At 38.4% G+C, this 17,401-nt stretch overlaps 1 protein-coding gene across 2 annotated transcripts in view; it reads left to right on the top strand.

Moving 5' to 3' along the window:
• Window positions 1–1,017: 1,017 nt before the first annotated feature.
• Window positions 1,018–17,401, top strand: part of GALK2 (galactokinase 2) — a 178,308-nt gene continuing 161,924 nt past the window's right edge. The window contains exons 1-2 of one of the 2 annotated variants that reach the window (XM_036734405.1): window positions 1,018–1,380; window positions 9,234–9,322. In XM_036734405.1, the coding sequence (XP_036590300.1) occupies window positions 1,328–1,380; window positions 9,234–9,322 (142 nt within the window). In that variant the 5' untranslated portion in view covers window positions 1,018–1,327. The remainder of the gene's footprint in view (window positions 1,381–9,233; window positions 9,323–17,401) is intronic. The other variant, XM_036734406.1, reaches the window with a different exon arrangement.

Below are 17,401 nucleotides of genomic sequence, written 5' to 3'. Positions count from 1 at the left end.
CCAAAGAAATGTTAGGACTTTACTGTTTAGTAAGTAGAGTACATCAGTTTAGAAAAAAAAATTGAGCTGTAGCTCTGTAATTGTGAAAACTCTTCTTTCTCAGTAAGATGGTGTATGTGTGTTGGGGGTGGGGGTGGGAATAGGAGGGTGGGAGGGACGGGGCAGTGTTATACTAAGTCCAATGCCTTTCTCTTTTTGGACGAGTTTTTAATTTTTAATATTAAATTTTAGTGACTTTACAACGTAATTAATGATGAGGGCACAGTCTCTGGGAAGCCCTTGAACCCTTGAACTCTCCTTGAATCTTCCCACTTGATCTGGCCTTTGCCTGAGGCTATAACCATTAGGCCCAAATGCCTACCTTGCCCAGTCCTCCATTGTCCAGCTGTTTCCCACCCTTAATCCTGTTTCCCATCCTTAATCCTGATCAAAATATCTATACCCTAGCTCTGTTACCCTAGACCCCTCCTCTGGTCACCCCAGACCACCTCTCAATCCCTCCCACAACCTTTGTGTATATAATCTGCTTCTGGTGCCTTCATGAAGGTGGTCAGATCCAATCTACCTCAGATAGATCTGGCCTGCCTTTCCTTACAGGCGTCTCAAGGGGTGGGATCTCTTAGGGCAGGCCTATTTGTCTAACTCTTAATAAACTTTGTCTTTTCCCTTGGCTGAGAAAGATTGAATTCTTTCGTCAGGACCCTGTGTGTCGGTACTTTGGGGTGTCGAGCACCCCTCACCCCAAACCCTCATCAATTACCACTATAGGCTTCATTTTCCCCCTTAAGTTTTGAAGCAAATTTTCCTTTGCATTCTGTTGGGCCCTTCTGCTGACTGTGGGGTTAAATGATTTATTTGCTAGTGTCCAGGCTGTGCAATATCGACCAGTATTTTACTCGAATAGAAATTAAGGGAGAAGTGCAGATTGGAATCAGTGGGCCAGAGGTGTGTGGTTTTGCGGTTGAGGGGGTGGTACAAGGTGATAATTGTATTCAGACTTCACCCTGATTAGTGCCTAGGGGAAATGTTTCGTCAGCTCCACGACTACTTTACGCAGTGACTCCCAGGAGGCAAACGTCTGTTTAGCTCCACGTTGCTGCACCTGACCTGGAGGCCAGGAGGGCCAGCTAAGGGAACCCTGCGGAGGAGGGGTCGGGGGAGGAGCAGCAAGCTGCAGAGCTAGCCCACTCCAAGTAGCCGGACTTCCGCGAAGTACTGCCTATAGTGCCCGGAAGGAAGAGGCTTTTCAGCTGCTGTCAGTCCCATGATTTTCTGGAGAGACTGCATTACCAGTGGAAGCGGGTGAAGAGAGAAGGGAGCCGGAGTAATGGCCGCGGAAGGTCCGGAGACGCGTCTGATCCAGGTGGCAGAGCATCCCAGGTGGGAGAATGGGGATCCCGTGCATTGAGCTGCTGGCTCTCGCCTTTTTGTCATTACTTGAGGTCATGGCTCCGCCCAGTCATTCCTTTCTTCGTGAATACTGCATTTGCTCGCTGTCAAGACCTTGTAGAATAATTAAAGGTTTCCCTGCTGTTCTGCCAGATGACAGAACAGCAGTCAACCCTTTCCCTCCTCTTTTTCTTTCACCCCAGGGAAAAAATGGATGAGGGAGGTTGGAGCTTGTGTTCTGAAGCAGAAACACTGGTTTTCCATCCCTCCTTTTTTCTTCTTTTGTAGGTGAACCATGAGCAGGCCCATTCTGCCTGAAGTTATAACTTTTTCGATCCTCTCACACTTTTAGGAAGAATGCCAGTATGCCCTTCCCTAAAGCCCAGTTCAGATGCCTTGTTATGGAGTGGAGTAGCCTTGGGTTCTTGAAGGCTGTGGCAGCTAAGCACAAGCTTTACCAACCTGAAATGATTTCCAGCAGGCCCCAAAGTTGAATTCAGTGTCTGTCATCTGAGAACCAGATTAATTTCAGAAAACCTGATTTTCTGGTTGTTATTCCCAACAATTCTGGAAGAGTATATACTGGGACCTGGAAAGGTGGTGATCTGGAGTAGGTGACTGGATCATTTGAAATATTGAGTATGATAAAGTATCATTTCTTTGTGATGTCCTAGTGGTTGTAAGGATGGTTTTCCGAGCCTATTCTGTTTTCATCAAAAAACTATTGTAGTAATTAGTGGTCTCCAGAATTCCTGAAATTTCCATTTCTGTCTGGTAACTATAGCTCTAGTCCAAACTGGCTTCACCTGGGCAGTTTTATGATCCCAAGGGAGGACGTTTAGATTAAGCAAATATTGGGGATATGGCATAGAAATTGGCTGATGTCTGTTGCAAAGAAAGATAGAGGGTTTGGCCCTTAAGGAGAGTATATAGTCTAATTAGATGACCTATTCCATCTATTCTGTGAGTCAATTTTATTTCTTGGAGCTGTTTTTAAGAAGAACTACGATCACTTTACAAGCCAAGCAGTGGTTAAAGTGTCTGCTATAGTGTGTAACATGAGGCATCACCCTTCTTCCTTGTTTGATGTAAGTTCATTTTGTGGTGCCCCAATCCACCTTTCTGTGCATTTGTGAAGGCATTGAAGAGGTAGTGGTGGAGTAGCTACCGTGCTGGAGTTATGCAGAAAACGGATTCAAATGCTGCGTTTGCAGGGACAAATTATGTCTTCATCTATAAAAGGGGAGTAATAATACTTAAACTGATCTTGCAGAGGTATTGTTGAAAACAATACTAGTGGACATTTCCATAGTGCTTTAAAATTTGCATAGTGTTGTACATATTTCATTTTAGTTTCACAGCAACCTTGGGAAGCAGGTGCGGCAGGTATTGGCCCCATTTTACAGATGAAGACTCTGAACTTCAGGTTAAATGCCTTGTCCATGGCCAAAAAGCCAAGTATTAGAAGCAGGATTTAAAGCTAATGTTTGTGGCTTCAGTTCAAGATTCTATATAAGTCTTAAAACACTATGGACATGTGTATAATTGTTTTTGTAGACTTCTTCCCACTCCAGAATCCCTGCCTTGAAATTGACAAACCATTTACTACTGCTGGAAACCAAGCAGGAATGAATGGATCACTTTGATATTCTTAGTTTACAGGTCATTGATGGTGCATTTGTAAGTATTTTTTGCTTGTTTAGGAAAGAAGGAATGAAATTTTATTTATTTCAATCTTGTGGTAACTACTGGTCAAGGGTCATTTATCTTTTTGGCAGTGTCTCTGTCTTTGTTTTGTATGGCAAAAGAAAGGAATGAGGATAAGCTGAGTCTTTGAGAAGGGCAGGGCTTATCTCACCTCTAGGGTGGAAAAAGATAATGTGGGGTGCTCAGATGGTATCTTTGATTTTGCAAAATATGATTCTTGGTTCTTCAAGAACTATGGAAATAATTTAGGAGTTTGAGATCCCCGGCTCCCTATGTTTGGGGACATTTTTGGTAAAATACATATACTGCCCAACTGGATGTGGCATAGGGAGACTATGCTTTTCATCCAAACATGTGAAGGATTTTTTTTTAATTGCTAAAGATTCATAATATAGGCAATCCTTCTAACAATGCAGATCAGCCACTATTCTACAATTTATCCTCTTGGAGAATTCTGTGGTGGCCCTGATATGTTATCAGTGCTGTAGTAATGGAACTTTTTGAGGGGACCCAAGAGGGTCAGTACTCACCAATGTGGGTTCTTGAGATGATAGCCGTAAGGAATCAATTAAGAGTGAATCAAAGAGATAGCAAGGTGGAGAGCAGTATGTACAAGAGGTTCGACATGTACATATATGCATGCAAATATATAGATATACATATATATAATGTATTAGGGAAACATTAATAAGCTAAACATTATTCAATGTATCATTGTATGAGATGAGACGGAAAAGAAAGATGGCTGTTCATTAAACATAGGTGGTTATGCAAAAATGAATAGTATACTTGTTGGAGAAAAAATGTATATTCTTAGCTACAGGAGACAAGTAAGGGAGTTCTCTTCTGAGTATAGCTAGTTTCATTAGATCAGAGAAATCTGCTCATAAAAGGAGGAAAACTTTCCCAAGCCACTGGCATCTTCCACCTTTAGCAGCTAAAAGTCTTTGATAAAGAGTGAAAATGAGCTGAAGGACACTAACTGCTGCAGCTGCTTCACTAGGGGTAATAACCCCTACAGCAAAAAGGCTGATACAGTACCACATGGAGTCAGCATGGCTTGGAGCAGGGTTGTTTCTATGGAGGAGAAAGTATATATGTTATCCAAACACATCAGGGAAGTTCTTGGTGCAATATCAGGGAATTTGTTAAGGGATATAAAAACAAAGGTTTACTGGAAACTTGTTGAAGTCAGTCTCTAAGCTTCATTTGGGGAGGGTAATTTTATTAATTCACTTTTCCCACAGTGTCAAAGTCAATAGAATGGATTCCTAGAGCACTGGCTACTGGCCCTGGAGTCAGAAGAAACTGAGTTCAATTTGACTTCAGATACTTATCAGCTATGTGACCCCAACCAAGTCACTTACCCCTGATTGCCTAAAAAATAAAAGAAAGGAAGGAAGGAAGGAAGAAAGGAAAATGGATTCCTAGGGGTTGCATATCATCTTTGAAATCCACAAATTGATGTTGCCTAGGTTGTATGTATTTTTTTTTTGTTAAACATTTCCCAATTACATTTTAATCTGGTTTTAACTGACACCTGGGTTAAGTGAATTGCCAGTCCCAGAGCCTATTATGTAATGGCAAGCACCTAAGTCCAGGTCCAGCACTTTATACGTTATGATAGGATATCATGAAATAATGAATCTTTTTAATGAAGTCTCTTATCTTGTACATAGGTGCCTAGTAAAGCTTCTTTAAATTAACGGAATGTGATGGACACATTTCAGTATATGTGAAATATTTCTGAGAATTCTATGGTACTTTAACTTGTTGGAGAAGAATAGATGTGATAGATGCAAATAATACGCATTACTGAAAAATGGAACAGTAGTTTCTTAGCTTTTCTTCCTTAAACAGATTAGCATTCTCCAGTGACATATATCTATCTATCTATCTAACCATCTATCTAACCATTGTATTTATACAATAGCCATTTATTATTTTCTAGGTAGGTGACAAAGTGGATATAGCTCTGGTCCTGATGGTAGAAAGACCTGAGTTCAAATATGGCTTCAGATACTTACTTGCTAGCTGTATGACCCTGGGCAGGTTTGTTTGCCTCAGTTTCCTCATCAATAAAATAAGGATAATAACAACACTACCCCAGGGTTGTTGTGAGAATCAAATGAGATAATAATTTAAAGTGCTTAGCACAGTGCTTGGCACATGGAAAGCCTATATAAATTTTAGCTTTGTTGTGTTATTGTAATAATCATTACTGCTGTTTATCTTAAGTGCTAGGCACTTAAGTTGTGCTTAGTGCTGGAGAAACGAAGAGAAAATGAAATCCCGCAATTTTTATCAAATGAGTTAACATGTGTAAAGTGTTTTGTAGACATTAAAGTGCTATGTAAATGTTAGGTATTATTATTTTTTAATGTTCTGCCAATGGTACATCTCACTTTAGCAGGGCTCATCTAGAATTTGAAAATGCATTAGCTCTTTAAATGGGGAGCAAGTTGCTATATAGAAAACACAAATATACATAAAAATATCACTCTGCTTATGGAATGAGAACAAAATTTATAAACTGAAGAAGCACTTAATAAAATATAGGGACATAAAATTTTATTTCCTTTGATATAACTTTCTCCAGGGTCCTGGAAGAAATCATTTTTTCAAACAAAGTTTCCTAGTAGTCTCTTGGGATGTTAGGTTCGGCTAACCTGATTTTTGAAAGAGAAAATTGAAGCAGAGGTTAGATGTCTTGTCTTTGGTCACATCTTCCTTGAAAATCTTACCTCCTAATCTCAGTACTAGGGCTCTTATCTCACAGAACAACAAGATGCATCTCCAGCCTGTCTTTCCCCTAGGCACAAAGGTAAAATCTGTGTTCATTCAAAGGTAGTTACACCCATAAATTTGTTTCCTTAAGCTCAATCACTGGGGCTGCTATCAAACTAATCTTAAGTCAAAAGAGCATTCAGAGCCTCACAGTCAGCAGTTTGTTTCAAAGAGTTATACTGGCAAATTCCTCCATGAACAGTGGGACCTTTGTGAGAAACCTTTTCATACTGAAAGTGCACTGAGGTCATTAGACTGCTTTTTGGCACTTTGGATGGCAGCGTATTTTAAAGGCTGGTGTGTTCCCAGTGACCAGTACAGAATTATAGAAGTGTAGCTACTTACCAGTTTATTAGCATGACATATGGTGCATTATTGGAACGTTATAGATACAGAGGCACGCTGAATAAATAGAATGAACCAAAGAGAAATAAAATGAAGCTGAATCCTGGAATCATATTGTTGGGTCTTTAGAGTTCATTTTGTCTAACCCTTACTTGGAACAATAATTTTCTCTGATCAATAAATGATCATCTAGCTTTCCCTGGAAGACTGGTTGTGATAGGTGGAAATTTCTACTTCCTAAGGTGGCCATTCCATTTGTGTTCAGGAAGTTCTTCCCTCTAGGGAGACAGATTTCAGGGAAATATAACTTTCAATCTATTGGTTCAAGTTTTGGCCTGAAGGTCAAGAAGGATTAGATTGGGGCAGCTAGGTGGCTCAGTGAGTAGAGCCCTGGCCGGGGAGGACCCAAGTTCAAATTCGGCCTCAGACACTTGACACACTGACTAGCTGTGTGACCTTGGGCAAGTCACTTAACCCCAATTGCCCTGCCTTCCTCAAAAAAAAAAGAGAAGGATTAGATTTTATTCTCCCTTCTACATGATAGTCCTTCAAATACTTGAAGATAATTATCAGTTCCCCTCACTTTCAATGAAGTCTCTCTAGGTAAAACTTCCCCAGGTCCTGCTGAATTATGGAGCACCTTGAATGCCAGACAATAAGTGTGAACTTTAATTGGTAGATAATAGGCAACCAGTGAATATTTTTGTGCAGAAGCATGGCATAACCAAATTTATGCATAAGGAAGTTTAGTCTGTTAGAGATTTGAAGGATGGATTGGAAGTAGAGAAGGGCTATTGTAATATTTCAGGCTGGTGATAGTGAAAGCCTTTATAAAGTGTAAGGGCAAGTAAAGTGGGACTTTTTACTGTTTTTTCTCTTGGAGTACTTCTCAGCACCGAGGCAATCAAGTGCATTGATTGAGTCTTGCCTTCATTTGTAGAAGGCCCACACCTTTTATTAATTAAGTCACAAAAAATGTGAAGCCCTCCAGAGGTATGAAGCTCTCGACCCTGAGAAGTGTATATAATACTCTGAGATTAGCATTTGTTTGGGGCTCACTCATTGGAAGCGTGTCATGGGGAGATTCTGGGTAGCCCTTAAGGAGCCCACCCCAACCTTGAAAACCCAGATGTTGGTGCTTCCCTCTCTGCTAACTATGTAGTAATGCCTGGTCAGATAGCTAGAAGCCTGTCTGCTGATTGTGTTATTTGCTCTGTTTATATAATTTCTGCTTGTAATTTCTGTTTGTTTTCTCTGAAGTCAGGGTGCTGACTTTTTCCCTGAACTAAGTGAATGATATCTGTATGCTTTAATTAAGTGAGATTGTAAACCTGCCTTAAAGTTGCTTTCCTTAGAAAAGCCGATCAAGAACCTGTGCTGTAGCTGTCCTGTGTACTGGTGGTGTTGGTCTTACACAGCCAACAGTAGCGGCAAGTAGCATGTTGTTACAAACGGTGGTACTGAAAGGAATAAAAAGGAGATCTTGGAGTGAGATATTACGGAAATAGAATACATAGAACTTGGTGATTAATTGAATACAAGGTTATAGATTTAGAACTTGAAGGGACCTTTTAAGTTCCTTACATAGTATGCAACTCCTTCATTTTACAGGTGAGGTAACTGAGGTCTAGAGAGGCTGAAGAAGTGAACTGAGGTCACACAATAGTAATTTGCAAGCCAGGATTCAAACACTGGTCCTCTGATTCCACGTCAGCTCTTTCCCCCTGTACCACTCTCACATGAGAGATTGAATGAGAAGGAAGAATCAAAGATAACATGAAGGTTTTGAACATGGAAGATTTGGTGAATGGTGGTGCCACTAACCAAAAATGACTAAGTCAGCAGTAGGAGTAGGTTTTGGGGGAACGATAATAAGTATAATTTTGGAAAGGAAATGGATGGTTACAATTAAGAATGAATGACAAGAGATGTTCAGTACATTGATAACTCCTAAGATATTGAAAGATAAGCAAAGGGCTTCCTGTGTGTGAGATCTTCAAAGGATTTTTTATGTGTATGAATGTGAGATCTTCAGAGGATTTTTTATATGTATGAATGTGAGATCTTCAGAGAATTTATGGAAAGATATGGGTAAGGAATCACCCCAGGTATAAAGGTAGAGAAGGTTGCCTTGCATTGAGAGAAGAAGTACAGATACCAGTGAAATCATAGATTCATCAAGATTCATCCAAGTATCAGAATATCAAGAAAATGAACAATGTTATATTTTTCTGCTATTTTAAAAAGAAAAGCGTTACATGGAAGGCTGCAATTGTATTTCTTTTGCCTTTTTCTTTCTCTCCAGGCCATGTTAAATATGCCTTCTTAATAACTTTTATCCGATTTAGAGGAGATCTTTTACAACACTTCTTAAGAGCAAAGCATCAATGATAACATGTTGCAGCCCAAAAGGTATATCCCTTTGGATATTTGTACACTTTGAGTATTTTGAGATTGTGATGTTCCATGATTTGCAGACATGCTTTGGCACCAAAAAACCGTTTGAGGTCACCATTTCATTCCTATTTGTAGGGAAATGACTGGCAAGTATTTACTGAAGTTATTGTTTTAAAAATAGTTCATAATTGCTTTCTTGTGACTTTGGGAAATAAAGCTCTGAGCGAGGAAAATTCCAAGTAAATTTTGGTTGATTTATAGCAGGAAGATATTGCCTTTCTTTTTCAAAAGAAGAATCACTTGTAAATATTTTTTGAGTGCTTTAATGTTAATAAAGCATTTTTCCCACAAAAAAAAGACCTCTGAGGTAAGTAATTCACGTATCATTATCTCTATTTTACAAGCAAGGAAAATGAGGTCCACAGAGGTCAAAGTGATATTTCCTGTAATCACACAGCCAATAAGTGGCAGAGCCTAGGTTTAAATTTTGGTCTCTTGCTTCTGAGAACAGTGTTATTTCCACTATACCACCATGCTAGTTGAAATATGCATTTTTTTTTTTGTCCTTAGTTCAAAAATATTCTGAGATGTTTCACGTTGCCTTTCAGATTGCTAAAGCTGAAGGAGATGTTCATTTCCAAGTTTGGATCCATACCTGAGTTTTATGTTCGGGCACCAGGACGAGTCAATTTAATAGGTACTTAGAAATTTTTTTGCTCTAAAATAAAAAACTGGAAAATTTGATATTTTGCTCTTTATTTTTTCCTTGGGGAGAAGATTGAGGAAACATTTAATGATATATATGTTGAGAATACTTAAACCTCCCTCAGGGGCTCATTTTTTAAATACATGTTTGAGGCTCAGTTTGTCTGCTCATTACTTCGTTTATGTGTTTGTTTATACAGAATAACCTGACAGGAAAAAATTTTATGGGGTTGATGTGATTTAGAAATTTCCCCTATATTTATAGTACTTATTAGGTAATTTAGATAGAATTATATAATCTTTGCCAAGAAACCACATAGGGTCACGAAGAATTGTATACGATGACACATTTTAAAATTTAATATGCCTTATTAACATTTTCTCTATCACTTAAAGTCTAGACAATCATCAACAACAAAAAATAAATCAAGGCCTAATTTGTAGCATCTGTTGATTTCTGAAGTAGAAAATACTCAAATGAAAATTTAACAGCTGGTTCTTTTGAGCTCTAGCACACACTTGGATACTTGAAGTATCTGAATCAGTGATTTTATTTTATTTTACTTTTTACATGTGGTATGATCTAGGTTCTGGAGGTCTTTGACCATCTGCCTCCTGGCATTCTACAGGCTCTTGAAACATTAATGTTTATTATGTAACTTTCCTACTCTGTTGAGATAACATGGCTCAGTATCAGTTACTCACGATCTGCAACAGTGTCTTGCACAGGGAAAAGTAGGTAGTGTAAACCTGGAGAGGCTTTCAATGGCTGTCTTGGCCCAACCCCTCAGGTTTTATAGCTCCTATGGATTTAATTACCATCTCTTTGCTGATAATTTTCAATCTACCTTTCTGGTCCTAGTATCTCTGCTAATTTCCAGTTTTTCACTACAACTACCTTTCAGACATCTCAAACTTGATATCCAATAGATATCTTAAACAACATGTCTGAAACAGAACTCATTATCTTTCCTTCTAAACCCTCCCCCCTCCCACTTTACTTATTACTGTAGAGGATCCCTCAGGCTTACAACCTAGATTCTCACCTAGTTATCTTGGACTCCTCATTATCTCCTAGACCTCTCCTTCCTGTCCCATATCCAGGCTATTGCTGAGGTTTGTTGATTTCATCTTTATACCATCTTCAAATATGCCCCCTTCTGTGTGCTGACACTGCCACCACTCTGCTACTGGCCCTCATCACCTCATGCCTGGATTATTGCAGTCGTCTGCTGGTGGGTCTGCTTGTCTCAAACCTCTCTGTCTCCAATCCATTCTCTATTCAGCCACTAAAGTGATTTTCCTAAAATGCAGGTCTTTCATGTAAACTCAGTAACTCCAGCAGATTTTGTTGCTTACAAGATCAAACAAATGCTCTATTTGGCTTTTAAAGCCTTCATACTTCACTCCCTCATACCTTTCATGTCTCCTTATGCCTTACTTCCCAACATGTACTCTGATACAGTGATGTCCGGTGAACAAGATGTTCCATCTCTTGGCTCTGGGCATTTTTCCTAGCTGTCCTCCATGCCTGGAACACTCCCTCTCTTCCACTCTGACTACTGACCTTCCTGGCTTTCTTTATCCCAGCTAAAATCCTACCTTCTACTGGAAAGCTTTCCCCAACCCTTCTTAATTTTACTGCTTTTCCTGTGTTAATATTTCCCATTTATATAGCTTGCTTTGTATTATATTTTTTTGCATGTTGTCTCCCTCATTAGATTGTAAGCTCCCTCAGGTCAGGGACTCTTTTTTTTGTCTCTTTTTATATCCCCAGTGATTAGCACAGTGTCTCCTATGTAGTAGATGCTTAATAAGTGTTTATTGATTGATAACAGAAGGCATTCATAGTTTGGTGAAATTTATTGACTGTAAGTAATAAATATTTATTGGATGAATAATCACTGACCTAAATCAATTTATCTAGTTACTCTGTAATTTTGGGAACTCTTGCAAAGAAATCTATGACTGGTTTGGTCAGTTTTCTCCTGTTTTAATCCTACCATGTTAACTTTCCCATTTGTCTTCTTTAAAATTATTTTTTTCATTAAATATTTCCCAATTGCAAATGAATGTTTTAAATAATCATTTTTAAAAATTTTGAGCTCCAAATTCTTTCTCTCCCTCTCCTTGTTCCTCCTTGAAAAGTAAGCAATTTGATATTGATTATACATATGAAGTCATTCAAACATTTCCATATTAGCCATGTTGCAGAAGAAAACACAAAAATAAAACATAAATAGAGTTAAAAAAGGTATGCTTCAATCTGCATTCCAAGAACATTATTTTTCTCTCTGGAGGTGGATAGCATTTTTCATCATTGGTCCTTTGGAATTGTCTTGGGTCATTGTCTTGATCAGGTAGCTAAGTCTTTCACAGTTGATCATCCTTACAGTATTGCTGTTACTCTGTACAAAATTCTGGTTTTGTAGACTTCACTTTACATGTCTTCCTGGGTTTTTCTGAAACTATCTTGCTCATTATTTCTTATAGCACAATAGTATTCAAATACAATCACATACCACAGCTTGTTCAGCCATTTCCTAGTTGATGTCTCAATTTCCAATTCTTTGCCGCCACAAAAAGAGCTGCTATAAATATTTTTGTACACGTAGGTCCTTTTCCTTTTTTAAAAAAAAATCTCTTTGGCATACAGAACCAGTAGTGTTATTGCTGGGCTAAAGGGTATGCACAGTTAGAAGCTTTTTGGGCGTAGTTCGAAATTGACCTCCAGAATGATCAGATCAGTTCACAACTCCACCAGTAGTGCATTAATGTCCCAATTTTTCCACATCTCTTCCAGGATTTGTTATTTATTTTTCTGTCTTATTAGCCAATTGATAGGTATGAAGTAGTACCTCACAGTTATTTTATTTTGCATTTCTCTAATCAAGTTATTTAGAGCATTTTTTCATAACTATAGGTAGCTTTGATTTTTTTTTTTTGAAACCTGCCTGTTCATGTCCTTTGACTATTTTTATCAATAGAGGAATGACTTCTGTTCTTATAAATTTGACTCAGTTCTCTGTATTTGAGAAGTAAGATCTTTATCAGAGATATTTGCTGTAAAATTTTTTCCCTCAGTTTTCTGTTTTCCTTCCAATCTTGGCTAAATTGATTTTGTTTCTGCAAATCCTTTTTAATTTAATGTAATCAAATTCCTCCATTTCACATCCCATGATGCCCTCTATCTCTTGTTTAGAGATAAATCCCTCCTTTGTCCATAGATCTGACAGGTGAACAATTTCATGTTCCCCTAATTTGCTTATGATATTACCTTTTATTTCTAATCATGTATCCATTTTGACCTTATCTTGGTATATGATGTGAAATGTTGGTCTATACCTAAATCCTGCCAAATTGCTTTCCAGTTTTCCCAGAAGTTTTTTTTTTCAAGTAGTGAGTTATTGTCCCAAAAACTTAGATCTTTGGGTTTGTCAAGGTCTAGATTATTATGGCAATTTAGTACTCTCTATTGTATACCTAATCTATTCCACTGCTCCACCACTCTATTTCTTTTTTTCTTTTTTTAAAAATTTTACCAGAACACAAATACAGAATAGAGAAAAGAAACAAAAACATACTGTAAACTTAAATATTGAAACTGGAATACAAAGTAAGAAAGGAAAAAAACATGTCATGTGCATAGCAGAACATAGGAGATAAATCAAAATGTAACAATAAATTTTCATTTCAAGAAAGCCTGTACGATAAATAATACACCTTGTGTTGAGAATTGTCCATCTTTTCTTCGCTTCCTGTGTTTTCTTTTGTTCTCTGCTGTGCACTTTTTAACTTTGGTTTTTTTTTTCCCTCCCCTCACCCCTCTAGAAGGCTACAATATAATTTAGATATTTTCTTGATATATACATACACATACAGATGTATACATACACTTATACATATATACATGCATATATAGACATATACTTTCCCAAACATACTCTACTCCTGATCTTTGTTTTTGTCTGTACATATCTTTTGTTTCCTATCCCTCCTGCCTCCTCTACTTTACTTCTACTCACTACATTACCCTCCTATTACTTGCCTACCCCCTCTCCTCTACCAGCCACCCTGCCCTCCTATTACTTGCCTTCTCCCCTCCAAGGGTCCCCTCTCATCCTCCCATTCCCATTGATCTAACCACCCTTTACCTATTCCCTCGTTCTCCCCTCTAAGGATTTTTATGCCTCCCTTGTCCTAATCCCTCCCTTGTCCTCTTCCCCTCTCATTATACCCCAACCATTTTATTTCTTCTAAATTTAGAAGACTTTTATACTCTTCTAAATATTTATGTATTGTTCCCTCTTAAACCCATTCCCGATGAAAGTAGGTTACTAGAGCTACCAGCCTTCCTCCCCCATCTAAATCCTCTGTATCCTTTCTTCTTCTTGTACCTCTTTGTATAAAATAGTTACTCTCTTTTTAGCTGTTTCTAAATGGTTTTACTTTTTAAATTCATATCATAGGCAGGTTTATCCCTTTTTTTCTTATGAGCTCGACAATTACTAATAAGAATGTTAGACATACATTTTACATTTTATGTTATATAAAGGGTAAGTAGTCTGTTCTTATGAATCCCTTATAGTCAGTCTTTGGTGTGTACCTTATGTTTTCTTGGTTCTTGTATGTCAATCTTCTATTAAGTTGAGGATTTTTATTTTAACAAGTCTTGAAAGTCTGAGGGTTTGTCAGATGTCCATTTTTTCATTCAAGATCATACTGAATTTGAAGGGTATTATATTTTCGGCCAGAGCCCCAGGTCTTTTGCTAATCTTGATGCTTTTAATATTTTATCCTTGAGCTGGGGGTTCTGGAATTTGACTATGATATTCCTATGAATTTTCCACATAGGATCTCTTTTAAGTGGTGTTCGATGGATTTTCTCTATATCTACTTCCCTGCTTTATTCTAATGCTTCAGGACAATTTTCTTTAATTATATCTTGTATTATTGTATCAAGATTCTTTTTTTTTAATCATAACTTTCAGTTACTCCAGTTATTTTTATATTTTCTCATGTTGATCTATTCTCCAAATCTGTTGTTTGTCTTATAAGATGTTTTACTTTCTCTTCTATTTTTTCATTATTCATGTTTTGTTTAATTATTTCTTGATCTCTTATAATTTCACTGGCTTCATTTTGCCCAATTCTAATTATCAAGGTGTTGTTTTCCTCCTTGAGATTTTGGATCTCCTTTTCTAATTGGTTGACTTTCCTTTCATAACCTTCTTGTTTTTCTTGGATTTCATTTATTTATTTGTTTGTTTGTTTATTCATTTCAGTTTTTCCTCCATCTCTGTCATTTGATTTTTAAAGTCTTTTTTAAGATCTTCTATAAATTCTTTTTGGACAAGTGACCATTTGACGTTGCTCTTTGGGGGTTTCTTTACTTCAGCATCCTCTGAAGATGAACCCCGGTCATCTCTATTCTCGTAATAGGTTTCTATGGTTGGATTCTTTCTCCTTTGCCAGTGCATTTTTTTTTTTTTGTGGTAACAACTTGATTTTTATAATCACTTCTAGCCCTGGGGTATGGGAACTGGTGCCAGTTGCCTCAGATCTTCAGTTCTGTCCTCTAGCCTGGAACCAAAGCTGAAACTCCAACCTTCTGTAAGTGCTCACAGCAGCGGCTTTCTGCTCCACTGCCTCTGCACTCACCTGGCATTGTGTGCTGATTCCTACCCCTGTCGTCCCCCCCCCCCCCCCCCCCCCCCCCCCCCCCCCCGCCTCCCTGCCACGCTTTTTGCAGCACGGCTGGGTCTGGTGTGTTCCTCATCAGCAGAGGTTCCCGCAGTCTTCCTGGCCTCAAACGCACGACTCCCCTCACTATCCCAGGGTGAAAAGTTCCAGGGGCTGAGGCCAAGGCAGCCTCTCAAACCAACTAAGCCTGGGGCTTGCCCCTAGTTGTTTAAGCCCTTAAAACCGAACCTAGTCTGGAGGTGTTTACTCCTAGCTGGGACCAAACCTGGTCCTGGCGTTTTCCTTCAGATCTTCTCTGACTGTCCCAGGAAGGTCCTGGTTGTGCCCCTATTTTTCTTTGTCTCCACCCACACTTTGTTTGCCCTAAGGTGCTATTTTAACTCTTTTGTGGGGGAAAATCTTGAGAGCTTGGAATTTGATGACCTACTCTGCCATCTTCCCAGAATCCTCTCCCACCACTTTATTTCTTAGCCAGTACCAGATGGTTTTTACCATTACTGCTTCATAATCCAGTTTGAGATCTGGCACTGCTAGGCCACCTTCCTTCACATTTTGTTTATTGATTCCCTTGATATTGTTGACATTTTATTCTTCCAGATGAATTTTGTTACTATTTTTTCTAGCTCTCTGAGGCCGTTGGTTTTTTTTTTTCCTCATGGTTTGATTGGTATGGCACTGAATAAGTAAATTAATTTAGGTAAGACTGTCATTTTTATTATATTGGGTCTGCCTACCCATGAGCAATAATATTTTTCCAATTGTTCAGATTGACTTTATTTGTGTGAATAGTGTTTTGTAATTGTGTTCATAGAGTTCCTGGGTTTGTCTTGGCAGGTAGACTCCTAAGTATTTTATATTGTCTACAGTTATTTTAAATGGAATTTCTCTTTCTATCTCTTGCTGCTGGGTTCTCTTGGTAATATATAGAAATGCTGATGATTTATGTGGGTTTATTTTATATCCTGCAACTTTGTTGATGTTAATTATTTCAACTAGTTTTTGGTTGATTCTCAAAGTTTCTCTAACTGTACCATCATATCATCTGCAAAAAGTAGTAGTTTTGTTTCCTCACTACCTACTCTAATTTCTTGAATTTTTTTCTTCTCTTTTTGCTATAGCTAGTGTTTCTAGTACAATATTGAATAATGGTGGTATTCATGGGCATTTTTGCTTCACCTGGGAAGGCTTCCAGCTTATCCCTATTACATACAATGCTTGCTGTTGGTTTTGATAGATACTACTTATCATTTCAAGGAAAGCTCCATTTATTCCAGTGTTTTCTAGTGTTTTTAATAGGAACAAATGTTATGTTTTGTCAAAAGTTTTTTTCTGCATTTATTAAGGTAATCATATGATTTCTGTTGGATTTGTTATTGATTTGGTCCATTACACTGAAAGTTTTCCTAATTTTGAACCAGACCTGCATTCCTGGTATATAAATCCTACCTGCTCTTATCTTTGTGATATACTGCTGTAATCTCCTTGCTAGTATATTTGTTGTATAGTTTTGTTTCTCTGTCTTTGCTCTCTTTAGTTTAGGTATCAAAACCATTTTTGTGTCATAAGAGGAATTTGGTAGGACTCCTTCTTTGCTTGCTAGGTGGTGTGATCTGGGGAGAAGTATGGTCACTGCTATCTGGTCTGTACTCTGCTCCTTAACAGTTTTTGTTCCTCCTGGCTCTGATCTCTTGAAATCCCTAGAAAGGGATACTGTCTCTCAGGGCTTCTACTCCTCTTGATTTGAAAGTGCTCCTCCCTGCCCTTAAGCAGTGACTCTGCCCTGAGCATAGGCTGTATGGAATTGCTAAATAGCATCTTGTCCTGTGTTCAGTGCTAGCATGGCATCCCCTGTAATCTCTTTCGACCAGTTACTAGGTTTTCTCATGATATCTAGTTTTAGAACTCCCAAAGCTGCTGCTGCTTCTGTCACCACCACCTAGTTCCACTGGTGTTTCCATTCATATGGGCTCTGGGTCAGCCTCCTTCCCTGTGTCACAAATCTCTCTTTCTGACCTCCTATGTTGTCTTGGGCTTGAAGAATGTCTCACTCTGACCTTTAGTTGGCTCTGCCACTCCAGAATTCGATTTGAGGTAGTGTTTTAAAGTTGTTTGGAGTGGAATGGTGAGAGAGTTCAGCTGAATGCTTTCTTTACTCTGCCATCTTGGCTCAACCCCCCATTTGCTTTTAATATGACTAGATAGACTGATACCTTCCTGTCTGTAATAGTATTTCTTTGCGTATGTGGATTTGATGGGGTATAGTCTCTGGGAATCCCCTTGAATCTTCCAACTTGATCTGGGTTCTCCTGAGGCCATGAGCCTTCCATTATTGCTAGGCCCAAATCTCTGTTACTCTTAACCTAGCCCT

This window comes from Trichosurus vulpecula, chromosome 8, assembly GCF_011100635.1.
Source record: "Trichosurus vulpecula isolate mTriVul1 chromosome 8, mTriVul1.pri, whole genome shotgun sequence".
Classification (NCBI taxonomy): Eukaryota; Metazoa; Chordata; class Mammalia; order Diprotodontia; family Phalangeridae; genus Trichosurus; species Trichosurus vulpecula.
This window is presented reverse-complemented; position numbering and strand designations above follow the sequence as displayed.